The 18,306-nt window shown below is 38.8% G+C and overlaps 1 protein-coding gene across 1 annotated transcript; it reads right to left on the bottom strand.

Annotated features, from left to right (window-relative positions):
- Positions 1 to 668: 668 nt before the first annotated feature.
- Positions 669 to 13,824, bottom strand: LOC127437645 (bestrophin-1-like). Its single transcript, XM_051692693.1, has 9 exons — positions 13,670 to 13,824; positions 11,445 to 11,539; positions 10,700 to 10,933; positions 9,217 to 9,371; positions 7,864 to 7,941; positions 5,850 to 6,002; positions 3,788 to 3,868; positions 3,063 to 3,214; positions 669 to 2,769 (listed from the first exon to the last, which is right to left on the bottom strand). Exons 1-9 carry the CDS (start codon positions 13,819 to 13,821, stop codon positions 1,740 to 1,742), a joined length of 2,130 nt encoding a protein of 709 aa, XP_051548653.1. The 5' UTR covers positions 13,822 to 13,824; the 3' UTR covers positions 669 to 1,739.
- Positions 13,825 to 18,306: the final 4,482 nt, after the last annotated feature.

Raw genomic sequence — 18,306 nt, 5'->3', positions numbered from 1 at the left:
CATCTTATCTGTTACTCAGTCAAACCTCTGCATGTGATGCTAAAAGGGTCACTGACGTGTGGAAAACTCTGTTGTAGTTTTACGACATTCCCCTCTCAAATGCTCTATAAGCCGTAGTTCTAGTGGCCAGCAGTCTAAAAACTATATACGCTATATTTATTGGCCAACAGCTTGCATTATACACTAAAGAATCCTTAAAACATTAACAGTGTTCGGTATGTAATCATTGAAATGAGTTGATCTCAATAAAAACATTTAAAATGATCTGTGGGACTGTGTCTCCTTCTTTGGCAGTATTCTAATAAAGTTATATTTTTAAAGAATTTTATAGCCTATATTATGAAAGATATTTAAGTGAGAAATCTAAGACAGACACGCATAATTTATTACGTTTTTACTGGTCAGCAAAAACAGAAGCTAGACCAGAATGCATTGCTCTGACTGCAAATAAAACTGTCCAGGTGACCTACTGCTTTTTCCTTGGCTCAATATATTTTATTTGATTGCTAAAAGTTGACATTTTTACTAAAAATATTTCTGCGATAACTGGACACCACTTGCTGAATTAAACATGTAACGAAATGAGGCAATGTGACAATGTAGCACACTAAGTGAAATGTTTATAATTTTATACTGCATAATAGTTTCCATACTAGTATGCTGGTATTTCATTCTGATAATAATCTAAGAATGTTTGCATGTAACTTTTGCATGCTTTCTGTAAATTCACAACAACAACATGAACCCAAAAATATATATATGTGTGTGTGTGTGTGTGTGTGTGTGTGTGTGTATGTATATATATATATATATATATATATATATATATATCAGAGACTGTTATTGTCAGTGTGAAGACTGCTGATGTAAATTAGCCAATTTTTTTTATTCCGTCATCATTTACTCACCATCATGTCGTTCCAAACCCAACTAGCTTTCTTCCATTGAACATAAAAGACATAGTGCTCTTTTTCATTATGTTTTCTGGGGCTAAGCTTCAAAAAGAACAAATAGACCATAAAAGTATCATAAATGTAGTCCATTCGACTAGTCTATAAGATGTCTAAGTCTTCTGAAGATATACGATAGCTTTGTGTGACGAACAGACTGACATTAAGGTTATTATTCACTGAAAATCTAGCTGAATTAATAGCAACTGCATTTGCTGCTTCCAAGGTTAGGGTTATGAGGTAGGGTTTCATCGGATCTCCAAAGTTTGATGTAGCACGCAAGAACCAATAACGTTTAATATCATGATTTTAAATCTGGTGCGCAATATTTTAATTGAACGAAAACATGAATGAGATTTGAGAGCTACGGCAAAGGGAAAGATTTGCGAAAAATAACGACTTAAATTTCGAACTGTTCCTCACTTAAAGCAATCGTATGGTTTTATGAGACTTAGGATATATTGCACAAGGGGGGGCTGTCATTTATTTCCATTGTATGTAAACAAGTGCTCTCTTAAATTCTGTGGAAGAAATAAAGTAAAATTCCAATTTTAATTTTTGGGATAAATACAGTATACCTTTTTAATTTTTCTTTTATTAAAATAAGGGTTTATTCTTTTTGTGTTAATCTGTACTACTTCCTCACAGTTCAACAGATGCAGATTTCTGTTAGTTTGTCTCTCTGTTGCATTAATAACAAATGCAATCTCAGAAACAGCTCACAAAGTAGTGCTGTTTGATTGGCTGACCAAACAGAAAGAAGTCTGGGACATAAAAGTCCTCCTTGGATCACAGAGAGTCAACCTCACTAGTTTTCTGCCCCCTACCCAACAGTTCCCCGTCAGCCAGGGAGATCCCAGAGTCATTGGGAGATTGGTGCTGATTGGTTGCCTGCTGAGTCACCGGGGGACTTGTATTAAGGGGATTGTCTGTGTTTGCTGTGTTGCTTCTGTTGATTGGCCAGGAGTTGTTTGCAGTGCCGTTGCACAGGTTTCCCGTACTGTTGATGTTGTTGTTACTATTTGTCGTTGTGGCTGCGTTTATGCTCCCTGAACTGGTGGTGTTCATCTGGGCTTGTGGCCAAGACGGAGGAGTAAACGAAAACACCCTCTCCCCTGGTGCCCCAACAATCTGGGCGCTAGGGGGCGCCGACTGCCCCTCCCCAGATGGCGACGTGTCCAGAGAGAGCCGCAGAGGTAGGAGACAGCGTGACAACAGCCCTTGACTTGGGCGTACTTTGGGTAATGGGTTCAACTCAGGCACAGGGTCAGGAAAGGAGAAAGCGGGAATCGTTGAATCTTCCCCGTCTTCGCCCACCCAAGGAAAAGCAGATGAAGGAAGTGGCGGCAGATTCACGGGCATATCAGGTGGAGCCAGGACTTGTGACCCCACCAGAGTTTGTGCCAGGGAGCCGGAGCTGTTCGCACTGTCGCCCTGCGGTCGTCGAGGTCTTGGGCGGGGAATGGGTGGCGGTACGCAGTGGATGGGCGTTTGAGGACAGCTGTAGAATCCAGGTCTTTCGTATAGAGGCATGGAGGAGAAGGCGTCTTCTGCCATGTCACGTTCTGGAGCGTTTCGGATGTGGTTGGGCATTGGAGAGCTTTCGGGATGGAGGTAAAGGGGGAAACGAGAGAAGGGAGCTCGAGGGCGACGCCGCAGGAGGGAGACTCGTGACGAGGGAGTTGAGCGGTGGAAACTTGGGGACTGGACGCCCAGAAGGCGACTCAAGCTGCCCAGGAAAGGAGTGGAATGGTTGGCCTCTTCATGTTCCTTAATCTGCTCCAGATTGTGTTGGAATTCCATTTCCTCTCTGGGAACACTGTGTGAGAAAGGGAGCACTTTAAACCTTGCATTTATCTCACAGTGATCATGTGTTCAAAACTCATCCTGAGGAAGTTCTGTTCAAGTCTTGAAAATATGTTTGTTTTCAAACTCAAACTTATGGATGTATGCAACATTTAAATATTCCTTTTTAGGAATAGTGTCACGATGATTGGTTGAAGTTAAAAAATTACCCTATTTACTTTCTTAATGTTCTTAATTTACTTTCCTAAGTATTTTCAAGTAATTTTTTGGTTGGGTCGAAGTGTGTATGTGTGAGTGTGTCCTTACCTGATGTCCAAAGCAGACCCCATGTATGATGGTTTGCGGTGTTCTGCACTAGCAGCTGTGTACGGCGGCTGCGGTTCGGATTCATTCCAGTATTTATCTCTCTCAACTAGAGGAACCAGATCATACATCTCATCCACTGACAGCAGAGACACCTGGAAAAAAAAAGTATTTTTTATGATTTCATCAGTGCGTTCTTTAACAGTTTACAGGATTTTTTTGTTTGTTTTTTCGTAGTGTCTTTTATTTTGAAAGTTCTGTCCCTATTTCCTGTTTGTGCTTCCATTGCATTTTTTTTTTTTTTTTTTTTTTAGTTATTAGCACCAACCTTTTTAGTCTTTTGCATTGTTTTTAAGTATTGGTCTTAGTCATGTTTTGATAAAATAATATTTTTGGGGGTTTCTTGTTAAGTGTATGTTTTTTCTGTTTTAATTTATGTTCTTTTACTCTATAAATAACCACACTTGGGCTTAATCTCAGCTCAATGAGTATATGTAACACTGAGAATACCATAAGATGTTATAAAAATAATGTTATGTAAATATCATATCCCAGTGTTCTGTGATATTGGCTAACATGATCCTAGAGGTTTTATGTAATTATATTTTTGTAAAATTGTACATATGACACATCAATCCAGAGAGTAATTGAACTCAAACAACGTATAACTATTTTTGAAGCACTTACTGTGGATGTTAAACATGCCATGGGTGAGGTAGATAATGTACCTGTAAATTACGGTCCACCAACCAGTTCGTCTCAAAGTCGTCATCGTCCTCACCGAACGGGTTAATGAGCTGTTCAGCCACCTGAACAAACAGTCCTGTCATTATCTGACTTCATCATGATCTTTTTGACACCTTAAGCACTGATGTACTTGCATTATGTTAGTGCGGTGAAACCATTACGAAGGTTGTGTTGCACTGTAGTTCTTGCTAAATATATATAAGCTGTATAAGCAAGTAGTGGAACACCACATACTTATGCATGTTATTTAGTACTTAACAGTAATTGTATTCTAAATAAACACTTTTTGGGGCTCTGTATATGAGGTGGGGCCTCAGGAGCAATGCATGCAGTTTTCAGTTGCATTTAATAATGCACAATGTGCCTAAGAGTTGTACATTTGTTCTGTCTGACAGTATAAAGAACTAGATTTTTACATTTCCTCAAGAAAATCTGAGTGGTGTTTGCCCATGCTAAACTTGCTTACAATGTGTTGAGGTTGGTCACCAGAGCTTGCTATGCAATTGCTAAGGTGCTTTGAGTGGTTTTTAACATGTTGCTATGTGGTTACTAGGGCATTGCTAGGTGCATGCTTCGGTATTTTGAGTGGTTGTTAGGTGGTTGCTTACAGACCCAAGTCAAAAGAGCCCAGTCCCTTGTCTCTGTTGCTGCACCCCAAACCGCACACATCTGAACCATTCTAAGTCATTTTATAGTGCGAGTAGTATGTTAACACTGAAAATGCACCTAAAAGGAGTGGTGGTGTTGTAGTGGACTAAAGCACTGAACTGGTAAGCAGAAGGTTGCTGGTTCAATCCCCACAGCCACCACCATTGTGTCCTTGAGCAAGGCACTTAACTCCAGGTTGCTCCAGGGGGATTGTCCCTGTAATAAGGGCACTGTAAATCGCTTTGGATAAAAGCGTCTGCCAAATGCGTAAATGTACTATGAGTACCCGGATGATGCTCTTCTTCAACCGTCAAAATGGAGCGTGGAATGTTGGACACTTCATACTAGTGATGGGGAGTCAACTCCAAAAGAGTCGAATCCTTGACTCTGACTCGTCCTAGCATTGGAGTCGACTCTGATACAGGAATCAATTCTTTTGTTCAACTCCAAAACTTTACAAACAGGACGTTGTGATTGGCTCAAAATAATGATTTTTTATTTTATTTTGTTACTCCATAATATGCCTATTAATAGTTATTCTAGTAAATTGACCATGAAAATATGCCTAGACTAAAGTAAGCTTCTCCCGTCCCACTTACATTAGTGTTTGGATTCGGGTAGGAGCAACTGACCAGCAGTTACAGAAAAACTTTATCACGGAGCCGCAATTGGATGCAATAAGCAGTTGATTGAGTGAGCTATATACAAGTGAAAATTAAACTATGATTTTTATAATTCCATTGATTTTCCGCTCATGCCTGACAAGCAATTTTGGGGGTGAAAATATGTCACTTGGGAAGGCACTGCCCACTAATGGCCATCACTGGTGACGGCCCTGAATTTTGAAACTATCCTGATTGAAAATAAATGGAATCGAAGAGTCGTTTCCATCGACTCCTACGGCTGGAATCGGGAATCGGAGTCGACTCCAAAAAACTCGAATTCAAACACTCCTACTTCATACACTCAGCGCTCATGGCTTGCCGTACGTAGCAGAAGGGGCGGAGTTACCTGGCTGCGTTGCTAGTCTGAAAAAACAATTGTAAACAATGGAGAACTATGCACGGTAGCGAAACTTCAGTGAAGACAGCACCTTTATCTTAAATAACTACCATATTCACACAGCGAAATGTAATGGTGAAGCATTCAACTTACATTTGTAAGGTGGTCTTCACTGTAGTTTCGCCAGTTGCTACATTCTCCACTTTTTACAATTGTTTGGTCAGACCAGCAATGTATCCATGTAACTGGAATGAAAAAATACCGTTTCTGCGCAGAATGAACCAAAAAAAAAACATTTTGTATTTATTCCCTGATTGTAAGTGCATAGTGTGTCATTTGGGACACTGCTTATGAAATTCTGGGCTCTAGATAGGCCATCGATAAAATACAAACCTTGAGCCAGCCAACATAGAAGAAGAACTGCAATAAGGTGAAGACTGGCAAGTAGAAGTCGAGGTTGTGACCTGGGTAACCTTGTGTGGGGTCAAGAAACTGCCGACCAATCAGACAAGCCAAAAAGAAACTGTACACAGCCACAGTTACCACCTATCACAGAGTACAGCACACATACTGTTTAAACATAGTATTAGTCGTAGTATTAATCAATAAAACACACATAAAAATAAATCAAAGTTGGAATTAATTATTAAAATACACATAAGTAATTTCTACCAAAGAACACCATTGCACATTCAAACCAATCAGAGAGCACAAGTGCCCATGGCAGTCAATCAAAGATCACCATTGCACATTCAAACCAATCAGAGAGCACAAGTGCCCATGGCAATCAATCAAAGATCACCATTGCACATTCAAACCAATCAGAGAGCACAAGTGCCCATGGCAATCAATCAGAGATCACCATTGCACATTCAAACCAATCAGAGAGCACAAGTGCCCATGGCAATCAATCAAAGATCACCATTGCACATTCAAACCAATCAGAGAGCACAAGTGCCCATGACAGTCAATCAAAGATCACCATTGCACATTCAAACCAATCAGAGAGCACAAGTGCCCATGACAGTCAATCAAAGATCACCATTGCACATTCAAACCAATCAGAGAGCACAAGTGCCCATGACAGTCAATCAAAGATCACCATTGCACATTCAAACCAATCAGAGAGCACAAGTGCCCATGACAGTCAATCAAAGATCACCATTGCACATTCAAACCAATCAGAGAGCACAAGTGCCCATGGCAATCAATCAAAGATCACCATTGCACATTCAAACCAATCAGAGAGCACAAGTGCCCATGGCAATCAATCAGAGATCACCATTGCACATTCAAACCAATCAGAGAGCACAAGTGCCCATGGCAATCAATCAAAGATCACCATTGCACATTCAAACCAATCAGAGAGCACAAGTGCCCATGACAGTCAATCAAAGATCACCATTGCACATTCAAACCAATCAGAGAGCACAAGTGCCCATGACAGTCAATCAAAGATCACCATTGCACATTCAAACCAATCAGAGAGCACAAGTGCCCATGACAGTCAATCAAAGATCACCATTGCACATTCAAACCAATCAGAGAGCACAAGTGCCCATGACAGTCAATCAAAGATCACCATTGCACATTCAAACCAATCAGAGAGCACAAGTGCCCATGGCAATCAATCAAAGATCACTATTGCACATTCAAACCAATCAGAGAGCACAAGTGACCATGGCAGTCAATCAAAGATCACCATTGCACATTCAAATCAATCAGAGAGCACAAGTGCCCATGACAGTCAATCAAAGATCACCATTGCACATTCAAACCAATCAGAGAGCACAAGTGCCCATGGCAGTCAATCAAAGATCACCATTGCACATTCAAACCAATCAGAGAGCACAAGTGCCCATGGCAATCAATCAAAGATCACCATTGCACATTCAAACCAATCAGAGAGCACAAGTGCCCATGACAGTCAATCAAAGATCACCATTGCACATTCAAACCAATCAGAGAGCACAAGTGCCCATGGCAATTAATCAAAGATCACCATTGCACATTCAAACCAATCAGAGAGCACAAGTGCCCATGACAGTCAATCAAAGATCACCATTGCACATTCAAACCAATCAGAGAGCACAAGTGCCCATGGCAATTAATCAAAGATCACCATTACACATTCACTCAGACATACACATAATGTATCATATTAGATGCAACTTGTACACCATTAAACATGGATCAAAACTGATTGGTAAAATTCTTTGTCAGGGGAGAAATATTTTTATTTGTATAATTTCAGATCAGGCTCTAAGAAATACAAATCAAGATCATTCCATTCAAACAATCTGAAATGTTATGGGTAGACAGTAGTAACCAGACTGTTAGTCTGGCTAGTTCTGCCTCTACTGTTAGTAATAGAAACATGAATCTAGTCAAATTTGACTAGTCAAACCTGTGTGTAAACAAGAGGCAGACTGATCCAGTCATAACCATACAGCCTCATACACTGAGAGCGCAGTGTATTCAACTCCTACGAGAAGAAAACCCAGAGAAACATTTTATTGATCAGAGGGAGACTTAATTGAGTTCTCAGTTATGTCTCATTTAATTATCTTTATCTCAGATGTTTCTATTAAAATTCCTTTGGAACAATTCACTCAAATGAGTCAACTGTTGACATACTGTACAGAAAGAATGTATGGGCCCTATTTTACGAGTGCTAGCCCTAAGCGCAGTGCTATGCTTTAAGTCATACATGCAAAGTCGAAGGGAATGGCCATGATGTTTGCGCAAGCCTGCGCTATGTCTAGGGGTTTGGCGAAATTGGCTGGGTTAAGTGCAATTCACTTTTGCTGGTTGATTTTGAAAAATTCTATTAATTTATTGAAACATGAAAAAATTAAACCAAAAATATTTCTAACTTCAAATTACACTAAACAAAAATATAATCGAAATAACGAAGTGTACAAAAAATCAAATATAACAAACTCTCCAAATCCAAACATTTTACCCTCTTCAACTTCTTTTCTTAAAACTCTCTCTACAACAACAGGTGGAAAATTACTAATACAAATTATATCATAAATACAATTGTAAATATAAAAATAAAAATAATAATACTGATAAATAAACCATAATCTCAAGAAAGTTTCATAATTTTTTGTTTCATAAAATGGCGATTGTCAGGAACATAATTTGATGTTGCACTATATTTTCAGAGTTTGGACATGAACGTTACTACCACCTGCTGGTGGAATCTCCAAACTGTAAATGCAGGAAATGAGTTTAGACTTTGCGCTGAAAACATACGTGCTTCTCAAACATCTAGCGTAGTGACCTATTTCTCAGGAAAATAGCAAATTGTGATTTGCGCCACTTCTTTAACATACAGTACCCAGACAGTTTGCGCGCATACACCCATAGATAGCGCAAACACTCCCACCCACACCCACTTGCGCTTTGAGTTGGCACACAAATTGCACTCAGATTTAGTGCTCTCACGAAAATTGGATAGATGTAGCGCACGGTGTTTGCAGATCGCGCTGCGCTTAGCGCGCCCACAAAAATAGAGCCCTATAGCTTTCAAATAAATGTGGATAGCATTGCTTAGGAGAATTTGAGAAATGTTTAATTAGATATATTTTAATATAAATAGTAAAAAAAAAAAAATTTTTAGAACATATATATATATATATATATAAAAGGTATATAAATAGTAATAAATAGTATAAAAAAAAATTCTGGTGAATAAGTTCATCTTTAGCCATGTGCTATTGTTTTGACTAAAGAAAAGGGTTAGGTGTACATTAAGTATGGCCGTCATAGCGACATCATTATTGATGGTGCCCTCTGATCGAGCCCTCATGGCGAGACTAACAAACCACATGCAGGGCACCCAGAATTTATTATGCGGTGAGGGCAGTTCCTCTAACTGCCTCAGTTCCTCAGCAGTCATCAGACCTACAGGAGAGGAAAGGATGTGTAGTGATTTTTGGGCAAAGAAATTAGATTAATTGAAACTAAATGAGACAAGGATGACTTCCTGAAGAGTGACACTGACACTCGGCTTTGTGGCGCTTTCAAAATTTTGCTCTGTTTGTCAGAGCATCCCGACATGCCAATGTCTGGCTCAAACAATGGCATGAGTTAAGGGTTGGACCACCTGTTTTTCTGACCAATGGAGGTTGAGGAGAAGTGTTTGGGAAACATGTTTGCAAACAATCGTTATTGTTGGCTTGACAAAGCCAACATACTCTTATTCTACAAACTTGATTTAGGGTTTTTTCAAAATCCCTAAACCGAGACCAAAATTTCTAACACTAACTCCACCAAACTTGGTACAGACTTTCAGACTGTTCTGGCTTAGTGTGTTATGTCTTTTCTTACTGATCAGACTTAAGGTTTTAGCACAACGGATACCATATCAGAAAAATCCCACAGGCTTACACTGAGAAAATGTTCAAACGGGACAACAGATGGTCATTAATTCAAACTCTCTCTCTCTATCTATCTACCGATCTGACTATCTATGTGACAGTCTACCTGACTATCAGCTGGCTGTTTGCCTTAATGTAATGTTTGTATAAACATCAAACTTCAAACTTTTTAAACTAGTTTAAACTAGTTTAAAGTTTAAATGAGTCTAGACCAACTTTACCTATCTAGCTATTTTTGCAATTCCATTTTGATGCCGGTAGGAGTGCAGAAATTACACACTTCACCTTTAAATAACTTTAGAGTGTGAAAGCTCTTGGGAAACTGGCCGTAATTCCTTGTTGTTTCCTTTATGAGTTTAAATACCAGACACCGGAGGGTACCAGCACAACACCAGCTCATTCCACACAGTTATAATCGCTGTTCTAGGCCACATAACTCTAAATAGCCCAAATCATTTCCTGTGTTACGCACCCCCTGTCAATGTTCTAGATCTTTCCGATTTGTCACCGCCAGGGACGGACCATTTTGGACATGTTCCATGTTAATTCCATGGCATTCATTAAAGTACCTTGGAGTACCATGACATATGAATATGGTAATCATTCATTACCTGACACCATCCCTCTACCGTGGTACCATCACAGTACTTCCATGGTGAAGTGTACATGTCACTAGCATCACCAAAACCTATCTGTGATTGGTTGGCAAACAGATAGTCCTGCCCCAAACTCATTCCATTGATTGAGCCCATGTTGCTGTGTCGAGATGGTCAGGATTCTCTAACAAGCCACAGTGTTTACACTTTTCAGGGGAATCAAATTCCGAATGACTTTGCGTTGAGTACGGTTTACCTGCCTGAACGAGGTGGCCCATGGTTGGGAATCTCTTGTAGACAGCAGTGCTGACCGATCGGTAGATGAGGATGCCAGATAGGTTGGCGTAACGCACCAGACTCCTGCGAATTAGTCTGGTCCCTTCATCAGCACCCCGCACGTGTCCGCTTACCAACGCTGCCAGGCGATCCGGCCACGGAACGCTCTCGAACTGACCCCACCAACGAGAGACCACAAGAGTCACGTAGAAACCTGGAAAGCAGTTTTGTCTGTCAGTACGTTTACATGCACCTTAAAAGTTTAATTTCAGTCTGACAAAAACAATAATTTGTCTTTTAAATGCTTTAGTCCGACTCAAATTGTACCAATCCAATTTTTGCGAAGTTGGACTAACAGACCTAGATAATGCAATTGTCGTTACATTAATGGGATCATAATTGGCCTGGCCGTCCAATCAATTCTTGATGAATAAAATTGAGTCCCACCCTTTTTTAATCCACAAATAGCCTGTTTCACTCAGAAATACATCAAGTTAAGGAATTAAAATGGATTGCAAATGCCTTTTCATGCTGAGTCTAAGCTTCTTGATCAAGGGCACAATGGTTATAGCTTTTGGCATGCTCTTTGCAAGGACTGATCCACTAACCTTCTAGTAAACAGCCCTGAGCTTTAACCATTCTTTATCCCATTTTGTTGTTGTTGAGGCATAATATAGAAAGGTTCAAAAGTGTTTGAGCTTTGTGAGATGTGACCAATTCCTTACCCAGTACGAATGAAACTGGGATGAGTTGAGCATACTGATCACAGTACATGGACAGCTTTTCAAACATCCTACGCTGTCCTTCATCCAGTAGACACCTGTCAACCATAGACTTCCTTTTAATCTTGTAATCATTTTGTGTGTGTGTGTGTGTGTGTTTGTTTTGTTTTTTTAATTGTGCCATGGTAATTTTGTTTTTTGGCCCACTTAACAGGGAACGTTCCAACAAATTTGGCTATAGTTATGTACAGTTTAAAAATAAATGTTTATGATGTTATCCATTTTCGATAAAAGTTCTTCCAATGTCAGAAAAAAAAAACATTCTTAATGTTACATTGTTATTAAGTCGTTTAAACTTGGCATCTTAAAATTTTTTCTCTGAGAATGAAAACTGATAAAGATGACAACTTTTCAGGAAGTTTTTTCATGTTTTCAGTTCTGTTTTTACTTTCTACTCACGTTAAGAAAACATTTTCACATTCCCGACAACCAAAATGTAACATCTGGAAAACGTTTAATGAACATATTTAAGAACATATGGAGATATGGTACCATGGTAATACTATTTTTGACATGGTTTCATGGTTATACCGTGTTTTTTGAAAATGGTACAATGAGATTACCACAGTCTTTTAGACATGGTACCATAGTAATACTGTTTTTGACATGGTACCATGGTAACTGTTGTACCATGGCTATACCATGATTTTCTGACATGTTACTATGTTAAAACCATGTTTGTTTGTTTTTGTTGTTTGTTTTTGTAAAGGGTATCATGATAATACCGCGTTTTTCTGACATGGTACCATGGTTAACTGTTTTTTGACGTTGTACTGTGGTAATACCATATTTTTCTGACATGGTACCATGGTAACTGTTTTTTTGACGTTGTATTATGGTAATACCATGTTTTTCTGACATGGTACCATGGTAACTGTTTTTTTGACGTTGTATTATGGTAATACCATGTTTTTCTGACATGGTACCATGGTAATTGTTTTTTGATGTTGTACTGTGGTAATACCATATTTTTCTGACATGGTACCATGGTAACTGTTTTTTTGACGTTGTATTATGGTAATACCATGTTTTTCTGACATGGTACCATGGTAATTGTTTTTTGATGTTGTACTGTGGTAATACCATATTTTTCTGACATGGTACCATGGTAACTGTTTTTTGACGTTGTACCGTGGTAATACCATATTTTTCTGACATGGTACCATGGTAATTGTTTTTTGACGTTGTACCGTGGTAATACTATGTTTTTCAGACATAGTACTACAGTAATACTGTTTTTGAAATGGTACCATGGTAATTGTTTTTTGACGTTGTACCATGGTAATACCATATTTTTCTGACATGGTACCATGGTAATTGTTTTTTGACGTTGTACCGTGGTAATACTATGTTTTTCAGACATAGTACTATAGTAATACTGTTTTTGAAATGGTACCATGGTAATTGTTTTTTGACGTTGTACCATGGTAATACCATATTTTTCTGACATGGTACCATGGTAATTGTTTTTTGACGTTGTACCGTGGTAATACTATGTTTTTCAGACATAGTACTATAGTAATACTGATTTTGAAATTGTACCATGGTAACACTCTGTTTTTGAAATCGTACTATGGTAATACCATGTTGTTTAAACATGATACTATGGTAGTACTGTTTTTTACATGAAAGCATGGTAACACTGTTTTTGTCATGATACCATGGTAATACCATGTTTTTTTTAGGAATGGTACAGTACCATTGTAATACTGTGTTTTTGATATCGTACTATATTAATGTTGTTTGGACATGATAATATGGTATTACTTTATTACTGTGAAACCATGGTAACATTGTGTTTTTTGTCATGGTACCATGATAATACCATGTTTGTTTATTTGTTTGTTTGTTTGTTTGTTTTTTAAATGGTACCATGGTAATACCACATTTTTCGTACATGGTGCCATGGTAACATTGTTTTTTTTTTTTACATTGTAGCATGGTTATACCATGTTTTTTTCAGACATGGTGCAATGGTAATACCATGTTTTGAACATGGTTCATGGTTCATATTACAATGGTAATACTGTTTGTTTATTTTTTCTACATGGTACAATGGTAATACCACGTTTTTTGGACATGTTACAGTACCATAGTAATATTATGTTATTTTTGAAGTACCATGGTGTACATGTTGTCTAAGATCAACTGAATGGGACAGTGTTTACCTGTATGTAACACTGATAGCGCAGTACAGGGTAGTGAAGATGAGCAGCTCTCTATATAACAGTTTATAGATACTTCCCTTCCACCGCAATAGAAGGCAATAGAAGGTTCCCAGGCGTGCATCTGCCACCCGGCTTGAGTACGTCACCGTCATCACTGCTTCCTCTGGTCAGGAGCATGCACAGCCCTTCAATCACTGATATTTCTACTGATTCAGCTGTAATTTCCTTTTCTCTTTGATTCTTAGAAAATAATCAGAACTCAAAGCAACCCAAACCCACAAACACGCCAGACTGACATGCACACTTAGCATTGGCTGAATTAAATACGGCATGCTACTTAGATGTTAGATTGCACTAAACGCCTACGCTGATTGCAACAAGCCAATTACATAGGGGAAGCATGGACAAGGAGAGAGAAGACCACAGTAAATGCAACATATAACTTCAAATCATTCTAGAACAAGTACAATAGTCTATTCAAAGAGTGCCACTGCTACTAATCCTTTGAACATTTTGGTCATTAATACTATGAAGTACATTTTCACAAGGCCATCATATATAATACACAGGCCCCAAAAAGTATTTGGACACTTAAGGCACACTTAAAATGTACTTAATGTCTTTGCATCAAATGACAAAATATCAAACCAATTTGCAAACAAATGCTCTTCAAGCTTTTTCTCAGAACTAACTTTTCTGAGCTATTTTTGCTCAATGACTTTTAATCAACTGGTGTGGCAGTGATTTTATGTGGATGTATGAAGTAATTTTCCCTCAAAATCACACAGGTGTCCTAGCAGAGTAATCACAGGTACAGTACAGCACATTAACCATGAAAATGCTACACTAACATTTGACAAACACACACTGCGTCTTCATTTTCAACACAATATCTATTGTTTTAGCATTTCTAAACTAATAAACTACTTTCTGTAAAATGGTTTTCTTAAAGAGTGTCCAGTTGTATAGATAATCAATTTATATTTAATAAAGTTTGACCTGAGCATGTTTCGGAAAGTCTGGTGCACTCTTTAAACAAATACTTCCTTAAATTAAAACAAAAGCATACAAAAGGTATACTTGCAACGCATGATGTGACAGGTGCTGAGGTCTTCACCGCAAAAGTTAGCAAGGAAGGACCGAGCGGAGGAGTTCAGGAAAGATGTAGAGATGCCCTCACCTCCGGTCACTTGACCTGTTAATCTGTTTTCCAGCAACAAAGAGGTATTATGGAAAACTGGGGAGGGTTGTTAATCTGAACAAATCTTTCAAAACTCTCTCTCAAACACTCGCATACAAACTCTCAGCGTAACTTGATTTAAGGAATTAATAATGTAATGTAATTGCTATTACATAGTATCAAATATATGTTAATTAACAGGTAGTTTATTAACAACAGTTTCTAAAACAATTATGAGAATTTAGGCTCCAAGGAACTCCTCAGTAGGGGGGTCAATCTATTGTATAGCGCCCTCTAGTGGAGGTAATGCGTCTCTGCATTTGGCCCCATTTAATTTATAAACCATTAACCCATGGCTGACCACTTACACTTATGTTCAGGAAAGTGTTGGACCGACTGTGCAAGTCACCCTGCAACTGTTTTGGATGTGAAAATGATTGTTAAACAAGTTTTATGAATGCAAATTGTGGATTGATCAGTGCACTATATTTGTTAAAGGGACAGTTCACCCTAAAATGAAAATTCTCTCATCATTTACTCACCCTCATGCCATCCCAGATGTGTATGACTTTCTTTCTTCTGCTATCTATCTGTTGTATCTGTCTGTCGTATCTATCTGTCTGTCTGACTGTCTGTCATATCTGTCTGTCTGGCGTATCTATCTATCTATCTGTCATATCTGTCTGTCTGGCGTATGTATCTGTGTCTGTCCATCGTATCTTTCTGTCGTATCTATCTGACATATCTGTATGTCTGTCTGTCTAACAGTTTGTCTATCTATCTATCTATCTATCTATCTGTCTGTCTGTCTGTTGTATCTGTCTGTCGTATCTATCTGTCTGTCTGACTGTCTGTCGTATCTTTCTGTTGTATCTATCTGACGTATCTGTCTGTCTGTCTGTCTAACAGTTTGTCTATCTATCTATCTATCTATATCTATCTATCTATCTATCTATCTGTCTGTCTGTCTGTTGTATCTGTCTGTCGTATCTATCTGTCTGTCTGACTGTCTGTCGTATCTTTCTGTTGTATCTATCTGACGTATCTGTCTGTCTGTCTGTCTAACAGTTTGTCTATCTATCTATCTATCTATCTATCTATCTATCTATCTATCTGTCTGTCATATCTGTCTGTCTGGCATATCTATCTATCTATCTGTCTGTTGTATCTATCTGTCTGTCATATCTATCTGTGTCTGTCCGTTGTATCTTTCTGTCATATCTATCTGACGTATCTGTCTGTCTGTCTGTCTGTCTAACAGTTTGTCTATCTATCTATCTATCTATCTATCTATCTATCTATCTATCTATCTGTCTGTCTGTCTATCTATCTATCTGTCTATATATCTATTGTCTGTCTGTCTGTCTGTCTGTCTGTCTATCTATTAGATATTATCAAATCGGTTTAAATGTTATAGTTTGAATATCTGTTCTCTTTTTTCTTTCTAATGAACTTTGAGAGTTTTTCTGTGGATATTCAGCTGACTACATTGTTGCAGATGTTGGGTTATGGTGCAGTGCTTTAGATGCACTTTGATAAACTGAATGGAAAATTTAGCAGTGATGCATGCAAGGTAGAACTACAAAGGCTTCCCTGAACTTTAATCTAATCTCTCTAGATTTTAACAGGCTGGCTCTGTAAAATGCAACTGTAGTGAACACACTCAGGGGTAGCGAGTTCTGGAAATAGAATCTCCGCGATGGACGCATTTGAAGGAATCCATCGTGTCCAGATCTGCTCCAGGGTTTGAGGTGCTGGTGACAGGGAATTCTGGGATAGTAGTATGCTTATCGTCTACGTTCTATGGCAAAGGTGACCATACTGATCAACACACAGCAGAGGAAGAAAGACGCCCTGTGGGGAGGTAAATCTAGGTTTCACTTACAGAAAGTACCTTGGTATTCTGTGAGTACCATGTAAACACACTATGTAACACAATTTTTGTTCCTGGGTAGTAAGTGTTATTTCCTAATTGCTTATGCCTCTAAAGTATAGAAAATGGCTATTATTCCCCACAAACATTGCTTTTGTGACCAGGACAGTGACAGTTTTGAACTTTACCTATTTCCAATGAGAAAACAGGCAAATTTGTGTCTTTTCGTTCACATAAAGTCAGAAAAAACAACATATGAATCCAAATTAACATGTATTTCTACTAAAGTAATACAAAAATGACTACAAAAGATTTAGAAGTGAGTAGTTTTTCGGGATTTACGATTATACTGTAAATCACTTTCACGAATCAGCCCCCAAATGTACTCTCTCATCATGTTCTCGTTATACTGTCCTTGGTAGCAGCGTTCAAAGTCCAGTATATCCTGATGGAAGCGCTTGCCTTGCTGCTCCGAGTATGTTCCAATGTTCTCCTTGAATTTATCAAGATGAGCATTAAGGATATGGACTTTGAGGGACATCCTACAGCCCATTGTGCCGTAGTTCTTCACCAGAGTCTCAACCAGCTCCACATAGTTTTCAGCCTTGTGATTGCCCAGGAAGCCCCAAACCACTGCGACAAAGCTGTTCCAAGCCGCTTTCTCCTTACTAGTGAGCTTCTTGGGGAATTCATTGCACTCCAGGATCTTCTTTATCTGTGGTCCGACGAAGACACCGGCTTTGACCTTTGCCTCAGACAGCTTAGGGAAGAAGTCTTGAAGGTACTTGAAGGCTGCTGACTCCTTATCTAGAGCTCTGACAAATTGTTTCATAAGTCCCAATTTGATGTGCAGTGGTGGCATCAGCACCTTCCGGGGGTCCACCAGTGGCTCCCACTTGACGTTGTTCCTCCCCACAGAGAACTCGGTCCGCTGTGGCCAGTCCCGCCTGTGGTAGTGCGCCTTGGTGTCCCTGTTGTCCCAAAGGTATCCCTCCCCAAAAAAACATTTTAAAATTAAAAACTTTTACAATTTTAGAAATTAACAAATTATAAAACATAAAATTCCGAGCAACTATTGTCCATCTTACCTTCCAGAGTTTTTCTGCAGTGATCGCAGGTGAAATGAGGTGCCCAGGGTTTGTCTTGATCCCCGACAGGAATGCTGAAATATGCCTTGTGTGCTTCCACGGAGTACTCTCTCACTCTTGTCTTGATAAATTGGCTGCAGACATAGCAAAATGCATCTGCCAGATGCTTGCAGCCTCTTGATGCCATCTCAGAAAAATGCAGATATGTATCCACTTAGGCAGCTGGAACTAAACTGAACTGGTGGGCTTAAGGCCCCTGTATTTATACTACTATTTATATTACTGGAAAGTTCTAGAAGTTACTCCAAGCTTACTCAGCACTGAATTTACCTGGAATGTTCTGGAAAATAGGTAAATTTCAAAATATCACTGTCCTGGTCACAAAAGCAAAGTTTGTGCTGAATAATAGCCATTTTCTATACTTTTGAGGCATAAGCAATTAGGAAATAACACTTACTACCCAGAAAAATAAATAAATAAATAAAATAAAAAAATA

The sequence above is a fragment of the Myxocyprinus asiaticus genome, chromosome 48, assembly GCF_019703515.2.
Source record: "Myxocyprinus asiaticus isolate MX2 ecotype Aquarium Trade chromosome 48, UBuf_Myxa_2, whole genome shotgun sequence".
Classification (NCBI taxonomy): domain Eukaryota; kingdom Metazoa; phylum Chordata; class Actinopteri; order Cypriniformes; family Catostomidae; genus Myxocyprinus; species Myxocyprinus asiaticus.
Note: the sequence above shows the minus strand (reverse complement) of the source record. Positions and strands in the feature narration are given on the sequence as shown.